The sequence below is a fragment of the Choloepus didactylus genome, chromosome 8 (genome assembly GCF_015220235.1).
Source record: "Choloepus didactylus isolate mChoDid1 chromosome 8, mChoDid1.pri, whole genome shotgun sequence".
NCBI classification, from domain to species: domain Eukaryota; kingdom Metazoa; phylum Chordata; class Mammalia; order Pilosa; family Megalonychidae; genus Choloepus; species Choloepus didactylus.
Window position 1 is genome coordinate 145,793,725 of NC_051314.1, and position 10,026 is coordinate 145,803,750.

At 38.2% G+C, this 10,026-nt stretch overlaps 1 protein-coding gene across 10 annotated transcripts in view; it reads right to left on the reverse strand.

Annotated features, from left to right (window-relative positions):
* LOC119541431 (zinc finger protein 596-like) overlaps nucleotides 1-9,553 on the reverse strand; it is a 101,877-nt gene extending 92,324 nt beyond the window's left edge. For 2 of the 10 annotated variants that reach the window (XM_037845403.1, XM_037845392.1), the window contains exon 1: nucleotides 9,436-9,524. Coding sequence is in view for 1 of the 10 variants with exons in the window: in XM_037845391.1 (XP_037701319.1) it covers nucleotides 9,436-9,459 (24 nt within the window). In the remaining 9 variants the exon portion in view is untranslated. Of the gene's footprint in view, nucleotides 1-9,431 lie in introns of all 10 variants that reach the window. The other 8 variants (XM_037845393.1, XM_037845396.1, XM_037845397.1 and 5 more) reach the window with 8 other exon arrangements.
* Between the last annotated feature and the right edge of the window lie 473 nt (nucleotides 9,554-10,026).

Here is a 10,026-nt window from a genome sequence, read left to right on the forward strand (position 1 = left end):
ACAGAATTTGGACTTGTGCATCCTGCCCTAGGAATTTGGACTTGTACATCCCCACAGTTGCATGAGACACTTAAAAAATCTTATATTCACAGGTATCTCCTGTTGTTTCTGTTTCCCTGGATAACTCTAAATAATACAGCTTGGTACCAGAAGTTGGGTGGTTACTGAAGAAATAGAACCTTAAAATGGGCTTTTATAATTGATTTTCTACTCTGATAAGATTCAAAGGCACTAATGAATCCATTTCCAATAATCAAGATGGCACTGACAGTTCATGGCATGAGTTGGCAATGGAGATACACAAAATATCACCATTTGATTTCTCCTCATCATACTCTGTATGAAGCAAGGCCTCTGGGTGACAGTGTTTTTAACACCTTAACAGAGTTTTGTGGAGTAAAGAGGTATAATGATGTTGGCTGGTTGCTCTTAGATACGCTGAATAAAGTTGTAAAAGAAAGAGATGAGCTAAAGCCTTCAAATTTGAAACTTAAATGCCATATGACAGATGTAAAGGTTTCTATGTGTGCCCTGAAATAAAATCTATTTCCTGTGGCTGCAGACTTGAGATTTCTGAAAACCAGATCCAGAGTCTCATTACACAAGTAGCAAATTTACAATATAAACTAAAATCTCAACCTCGCAGGTGTCTGCTGTTAAAGTAAAGGCACTGATTGGAAAATTGGTGACAAAGAAGTCTGGGGAAGACGTATATGGATAGAGCTTTCCGAATAGGCCAAAAACCTGAAGATATTTGTGTCCCATGTGAATGCTCACCAGAGGGTGACTTCAGCAGAGGAAGATTTTAATAATCAAGTGGATAAGATGACCCATTCTGAGGATACCAGTCAACCTCTTTCCCCAGTCACTCCTGACATTGCCCAATGGGTTCATGAACAAAGTGCTCATGGTGGTAGGGATGGAGGAGGTTATGCATGAACTCAGCAACATGGACTTCCACTCACTACCACTCCTAGTGATCCACCAGGAAAATTTTTACTTCCTGTCCCTGAAACTTTAAACTCTGCCAATCTACAAGTCTTAGTTCCAAAAGGAGGAGTGCTCCCACCAGGAGACACAATAATAATTCCATTGAAGTGGAAGTTAAGACTGCCATCTGGCCACTTTGGGCTTCTCATGCCTCTGAATCAACAGGCAAGGAAGGGGATTACTGTACTGGCTGGGGTGATTGATCCTGACTATCAAGGGGAAACAGCACTGCAACTATACAATGGAGGTAAAAAAAAAAAAAAAAAAAAGACTTTTCCTGGAATACAGGAGATCCCCTAGGGCATCTCTTAGTACTACCATGCCATGATTAAAGTCAATGGAAAACTGCAACAACCCAATCCAGGCAGGACTACCAGTGGCCCAGAAACTTCAGAAATGAGGTTTCCATCACCCCGCCAGGCAAACAACCATAGCAAGCTGAAGTGCTTGCTGAGGGTAAATGGAACATGCAATGGGTAGTGGAAGAAAGTAGTGATAAATATGAACTACGATCATGTGACCAGTTACAGAAACAAGGACTATGATGGCATGAATATTTCCTCCTTGTTTTGTCCTGAGTATGTTTGTATTTGTCCATAAAGCAAATATATTTGTTTACTTCTCTATCTTATCCCTTTATCATACGACGTAAGCTGTACTGTTCATTTCGCAGTATTTAAGTTATAGGAAATCAAATTTAAGAGTCAATGTTACCCAAGGACTTGTACCCTATTCTCGAATGATTTAGTGCGTTTCCGGTTGTACACAGTACAGCTGAGTATTGTTAGGCAAAATATGTCTGTTATTGTGTTCTACTTAGAGATTAAGTATGCTCTAAGGTGATGTGCATAACTGCCAAGTTGACAAGGGTTGGACTGTGATGATTAGGTTCACATGTCAACTTGGCCAGGTGAAGGTGCCCAGGTGTCTGGCCAAGGAAGTACTGGCCTTGTGACTGGTTAATAACCCAGAAGACTGGTTTATTAAATCATCAGTCAACTGACTGCATCTGTGACTAATTACATCAACAAAGGGTGTGTTTTCTACAATGAGAATTCAATCAGCTGGATTTAACCCAGTCAGTTGAAGGGTTTTAAGGGAGAAGAGAGAGAACCTTCACTTCTTCTTCAGCTAGCCAGCATCTCCTGGGGAGTTCATCAAACACCTTCGTTGGAGTTGCCAGTTCGCTGCCTACCCTATGGAATTTGGACACGTGCATCCTGCCCTAAGGAATTTTGAGTCATGCATCCCCACAGTTGCACGAGACACCTTCATAAAATCTTATATTTACAGATATCCCCTGTTGTTTCTGTTTCCCTAGAGAACCCTAACGAATACACTGGGTCACAAAGCAGGTCTCAATAAATTTAAAAAGACTAAAATTAAACAAAGCATTTTCTCTGATCATAATGGAATGAAGCTGGAAGTCAGTAACAGGTGAAAAGACTGGATAATTCACAAATATACAGAGGCTAAACAACACACTCTTAACAACCAATGAGTCATGGAAAAAATTACAAGAGAAAATCAGTAAATAGCTCGAGATAAATGAAAATGAGAACACCACATATTAAAAATGTATGAGAATGCAGCCGGGGAAGGCAGTGCTGAGAGGGGTATTTATTGCAATAAAACACTATTATTAAAAAAAAAGAAGAGCAAAAATTAAGGACTTAACTGCACACTTGGAGAAAACTACAAAAAGAACAGCCAAACTAACCCCAAAGCAAGCAGAAGGAAAGGACAGAGCAAAAATAAAATGGAAATGGAGAACAAAAAAAAAACAACCAGAGAGAATCACAAAATTAAAAGTGAGTTCTTGAGAAAATCAATAAATTGATGGACTACTGGCTAGACTGAAAAGAAAAAGAGGATACAAGTAAATAAAATCAGAAATGGGGAGGGAAAATTACTACTGACCCACGAATAAAAGAGATCATAAGAGAATACTATGAGAAACTGTATGCCAACAACTAGACAACTTAGATGAAAGAGACAACTTGCTACAAACACATGAACAATTCTAATTCTTCTACACTGACTCCAGAAGAATTAGAAGACCTCAACAACCCAATCACATGTAAAAAGATTGAATCACTAATCAAAAATCTCCAAACAAAGAAAAGTCTAGGAACACATGGCCTCATGGGTGAATTCCAACAAGTATTTCAATAAGAATTAATACAAACCCTGTTTAAATTCTTCCAAAAAACACTGAAGGAGAGGGAAAGCTACCTGACTCCGTCTATGAGGCTAACATCACCCTATTATGAAAACAAGACAAAGATACTACAAGAAAAGAAAACCAGAGACCAATCTCTCTAATGACTATGGATGGAAAATTCATCAAAAAATACTTGCAGATTGAATCCAGCAGCACATTAAAAGAATTATTCACCATGATCAAGTAGGTTTTATCCCAGGGATGCAAGGGAGATTCAACACAAGGAAATCAGTTAAAGTAATATACCACATCAACAAATCAAGGGGGAAAAGTCACAGGATCATCTTGATTGATGTGGAAAAAGCATGTGACAAAATTCAACATCCTTTCTTGATAATAACCACTTAGAAAAATAGCAATTGAAGGAAAATTACTCAGTATGATAAAGAGTATATATGAAAACTCCACAGCTATCATAATACTCAATGGGGAAAGACTGAAAGCCTTCTCTCAAGATCTGCAACAAGATAAGGATGCACACTGTCACCACTGTTATTCAACACTGTGCTGGCAATACTAGCTACAGCAATTAGGCAAGAAAAAGAAAAGGCATCTAAGTTTTAAAGGAAGAAGTCAAACTTTAGTTTTTTGAAGATGCTATAATCCTATATTTAGAAAGTCCTGTAAAAACCACAACAAAGCTACTCTGAGCTAAAAACAAATTCAGCAAAGTGGCGGGACACAAGATCAACACATAAAAATCAATGGTATTTCTATACAGTAGTAATGAGCTATCCAAACAGGTATCAAGAAAAAAATTCCACTGACAATAGCAACTAATAGAACCAAATATCTAGGATCAAACTTAACCAAGGATATAAATGACTTGCATACAGAAAGCTACAAAACATTGCAAAAAAAAAAAAAAGTCAAAGACAACCTAAATAAATGGAAAGATATTCCGCGTTCACTGACTGGAAGGCTAAATGTCATTAAGATGACTACTCTATGCAAATTGATTTACAAATTTAACACAGTACCAATCAAAATTGCAACAGCTTCTTTGGCAGAAACAGAAAAACTACAACAATCAAATTTATTTGGAAAGGCAAGGTGCCCCAAACAGCTAAAATCATCTTGGGAAAAAACAGTGCAGTGGGAGGTCTCATACTTCCTGGCCTCAAAGCATATTACAAAGTTACAAAGATCAAAACAGCATGGTACTGGCATAATGAGAGATATACTGACCAACTGAATTGAATTGAGAGTTCAGAGATTCTCTCACCTACGGCCAATTGATTTTAAGTTTTATTCATATATCTTGCAATCCATCCTAAATGTACATTCAATGGCTTCTGGTATAGGCAGATAGTTATGCATTCACAACTACAGTCAATGTGAACATTCTCATCTCTTCCAAAGAAAAAAATCCCATATACCTTATATCCCATTATGAGTGTTCAGCTTTGGTATAGTGCCTTTGTTACAGTTAATGAAAAAAATATTACAATGCTACTAATAGAGACCTTAGTTTACATTAACTGCATTTTTTTCCCATATAAAAGCCTATTATTAACACCTTGTAATGGTGGCATACATTTGTTTTAGTTCATGTAAAACCCAGTTTAATTGCACTTACAGTATTGCACTACCATCATACAGTATTGTGCTATTCATTTCTGAACCTTTACAATGAACCTATTGAACATTCTGTATTCCTTAATCATCGATTGTCCTATCTTTGCCCTCTTTCTATCTCCTGATAACCTATGCTCTCAAATTTAATTCTCAGAATTTGCTCATTATATTTAGTCCATATTAGTGAGACTATACAATATTTGTCCTTTTGTTTCTGGCTTATTTTGCTCCACATATTGTCCTCAAGGTTCATGCACTTCATTGCATGCCTCATGCCTTCAATCCTTTCTGCAGATGCACAATATTCCATTGTATGTCTCCACCACAGTTGGCCCTTCTGCTCATCAGTCAATGGACCCTTGGGTCACCTCCATCCATTGGCAATCATGAATAATGCCACCATAAGCATCAGTGTGCAAGGACTATTCATGTCCCTCCTTTCAGTTCTTCCAAGTATGTATCTAGTAATGGGATTCCAGGATCATAGGCAACACTATACTTAGCTTGTCCAATGGACTTGAACTGAGAGTTTAGAAATAGTCCCTCTAAAATACTGTCAACTGATTTTTCACTAGGTGACCATGTCCACTCAACTGGGAAAGAACAGCCTTTTCAACAAATGCTGCTAGAAGAATTGGATACCCATATCCAAAACAATAAAGATGATCCCTATCATTAATTATAGAGAAATTAACACAAAATGGATCAAAGACCTAAAACATTAGAGCTAGGACCAAAACCACTTAGAAGAAAAGGTAGGGAAATATCAAAGATATTGTGGTAGGAGGTGATTTCATGGAACTTACACACAAAGCACAAGCAATGAAAGAAGAAATAGATAAGTGGGATCTCCTCAAAATTGAATTCTTTGGGGCATCAAAGCACTTTGTCAAGAAAGTAAAAAGGTAGCCTGCTCAATGGGAGAAAAATATTCAGAAACTACATATCCCATAAGTGTTTAATATCCAGTATACATAAAGAAATCCTACAACTCAACAACACAAAGACAACCAACACAATTATGAAATGGCAAAAGATATGAATATACATTTCTCCAAATAGGAAATTCAAATGGCTAAAAAGCACATGAAAAGATGTTCATCTTCATTAGCTTTAAGGGAAATGCATATCAAAACCACAATGAGACATCATCTCATACCTATAAGAATGGCCACTATTAAACAAACAGGTAACTACAAGTTTTGGGATGATGTGGAGAATTAGGAACACTTATTCACTGCTGGTGGGAGTGTAAAATGGTACACCCTTGTGGAAGATGGTTTGGCAGTTCCTCGAGAAACTAAATATTGAGTTGCCCTGTGACCCAGGAATTCTGCTATTTGGTATATACCCAGAAGACTGGAAAGCAGGGACACAGACAGACATTTGTACACTGACATTCTTAAAGACATTATTCACAACTGCCAAAAGATGGAAAAAATCCAACTGTCCATCAACCAATGAATGGATAAACAAAATAAGGTATACACATACAATGGAATATTACTCAGCAGGAAGAAGGAATGAAGTCCTGAAGCCCATGACAACATGGATGAACCTTGAGGACATAATGCTGAGTTAAATAGGAAACATAATGCAGAGTGAAATAAGTCAGATACAAATGGGAAAGATATTACATGATTTCACTAATATGAACTAATGAGTATACGTTAAACTCAGTCATAAAATGCAGAATACAGGTTACCAAGAGATATACTGAAGCTAGAGAATAGGGAGCAGTTGCTTATCATGTACAGAATTTTTAACAAGGTTGAACTTAAGATGTCTGCAAACAGACAGAGGTGAGGGTAGCTCATTATTGGGACTACAGTAATAATGCTGAATTTTAGGTGAATTTGGTTGAAAGAGATGGTTTTGAGTCATATATATTACTGGAAGGAAAGCTAGAGGTTTAAGTATGAGACTGTATAACACACTGAACCTTGAGATTGTTTTAAATTAACACTACATATACAAGTAAGTTCTTTCATAAACTAGTACAAATGTATGACACTTGTACAAAGAGTTAATAATATACTGGTATATGGGGGGAAAGAACTCATTGCAAGCTACGGACTACAGTTAACAGTAATATCCTTTTATCAACAGTAACAAGTGTACCACACCAATTCTAGGGGTCAGTAATGGGGGTTAAGGGGTATGGTGTGCTTTGAGTTTTCTTTTTTTGTCTGTTATTTCTCATTTTGGAGCAATGAAAATGGTTTAAAATTGAGTGTGACAATGATTGCAGAACTAAGTGATGACACTGTGAGACACTGTATACTTTGGATGAATTTTATGGTCTGTGAATATGTCTCAATAAAATTTGCAGGGAAAAAAATGGACAAAAGACATGGATACATACTTTTCCAAAGAGGAAATACAAAGAGCTAAAAAGCATATGAAAAGATACTCAACTTCACTAGCTGTCAGGGAAATGCAAATCAAAACCACCTCGAAATACCATCTCACACTTACTACAATAGCCATTATCAAAAAAAAAAAAGACAAAAAACCGTAAGTGCTGCAAAGGATCTGGAGAAACAGGTACACTTATTCACCGTTGGTGGGAATGTGCAGCCACTCTGGAAGGCAGTTTGGCGGTTCCTCAGGAAGGTAAGTATAAATTGCATTTGACCTGGCAATCCCTTTGCTGGGTACAAACCTGGAAGAACTGAAAGCAGGGACACGAATAGACATTTGCACACCAATGTCCACAGAGGCATTATTCACGATAGCCAATAGAAGGAAATAGCTCAAATATCCATCAACTGGTGAGTGGATAAACAAAGTCTGGTACAAGCATCTGATGTAATATTATACAGCTGTAAGAAGGCATGAAGTCATACTTGCAACAATGTGAATAAACCTCGACATTATATTGAGAGAAATAAGCCAGAAACAAAATGACCAATATTGTATGGTTTCATTAACATGAACTCACTATAATGAGAAAACTCTGGGAGTTCAATTCAAAAGCGCAGATTAGCAGGAGACAGTAAGAGGGTAGAGATTGGACAATTGAAGCTTAAGGAGTAAAGAATGTTTAATAAGGTTGATTGCAAAGGCTCAGAAATGGATAGCTCAATACTGTGTGACAGCTGCACAGTACTGTAAGTGTAATTAACAAAGCTGAGTGTGAGTATGATTGAAAGAGGAAAATCAGGGTTGTGTAAGTCACCAGAAAGAAAACCAGAGGAGAAAACCTGGCACTATATAACTTTTCATTAATTGTAACAAAGGTACTATATCAAAGCTAAATGTTAGTAATAGTGGAAAAGATGGGATATGGGATTATTTTTTGGAGGAAGTGAGAATGTTCTAGTATTGACTGCGGTGACGAATGCATAAGTATGTGATTATACCAAGAGCCACTGATTGTACACTTAGGATGGATTGTATAGTGTGTGAATAAAATTGTTAAAAAAAAAAAAAAAAAAAAAAAAAGATAGGATGAGGTGAATGGTAGTATAAATCTTATTTTCATTTTAAGTATGAGTGAAATCTATGGCCTATATAAATTAGAAAAGCTTACCAGATGAACAGTACCTGGAAGAACGATCCACAGATTTCTTTCCTTACTCACAAAGTTATTTTTGTTATCAATAAAGGGAAATCCCCAATCCCAAGCAACATCATACCTGATCTCAAACAAAGAAATGATGAGGGCCATGTCTCCAAATCAGGAAGTCAGTATCTTTCAAAATGGGAAATGACTGAGGTAAATGAACCCAGGTCCCAAGTGTTAAAAGAGAACAGTGTGTTTGTGTGCTTTCTCAAAACCTTTACACTGCAAAAGCTGAAGGAGGATAATCTACGGAAAAGTTGTACAGGTGAGAGTTTTGCTGTGACTTAACCTTTCTAAGCTCTCATTTTCCACTCTGTGAAGCAGGAACAATAAGAGGACCTACCTATTACTTAAGCTTATAACCGCTGATTCTCTGAGACTCCCTGAGGATGATTCTGAGTGGCAACTTTTATTAATTGTCAGAATTTGCCAAGTTGCTCATCCTCCCTTTGCATCATACTTCTCATTAATCAATGTAAACAATAACTATGACCCCCTCAAAAAATAATGAGTTAATATATTCTAGGTACACAGAATTTTGTCTGATGTACAGTAAGGTTTCAAGTAAGATTTATTATAACCTGACAAGGCTCCCATGCTTTCACAATAAAGGTTAACTCCCCTATGGGAAATTTTTATCAAATTAGAAAAATATATGCAAATCGATAAGAACCATAAGAATTGAAATAGCAATCCAATAGACAAGTACCTTCAATCATCTAGAATATGTGAGAGATTGCTCACAATTTTCTTAATACATACCATCTTTTTGAAATCTTAAGGCATCATTATTAGAACGACAACATTTGCAAGCTGGTTTTCACCGATCGAAAATAAAATTACAAAAAAATTTTTACCTGGTATCTGCAGGCGAGTGCTGCCAGCGCACTCCTGCCCCGCCACCCCCCACCCCCCGCCACCAACACCCCTCGCCCATGACGAAGGGCCGAATGGGCCCACGCAGGTCCGAGTAGCGGCCGCCGCGCCTCTGAGGGACAGTCCATGCCACAGGCCGGACCAGCAACACGCTCCCGCCAGCTAGGAGGAGGTCCACGGGAACCGCGTACTCACGTACGAGAGCTACGGTCGCCGTGAGCATCTTCCTTTCACCGCGGACACCCTACGAGCCTGGCCTGCTGCTCCTTCTGCAGTCTAAACGCGATCTGGACGCTGGCGGAAGCCCCCGGGAGTACCGCACTGTCGCGATAATAAGCCTTTCTTCCGGCGACGTGGAAGGAGACAGGAACGCACTTCCGGTGTCGTCAGCTCACTCTCGGGGAGTCCGGCAGAAAAGAATGGCTGTCATTTTATTGGGCTGAAGGGCCCTACTCAGTCGCAGAAGGCCATTTCCTTAAACTATCACGATCAGAAAAGTGAAGAAAAAACTACCGTATTTCTTGGATTTTAACATGCTCTTCGTCGGGCCCATCTGCTCCCCTCAAGCGCCCCTCCCCCGCTAGCGTTTTTCCTCCAGAGTGGCTTCACTGCAATCTCTTACGTATTGGACACTTACGTCGGTTTTCTTTTGCACAAATGAATTGTTTTGCTTAATAAAGACTGAAAACACCCGGGCTATTATATGGATCAAATAAACCCTGTAGAGAAATTTTTAAGAGTATAGAACTGTAGTCTAAAATGCATTTATTTATTTATCAGTTCACTGTAT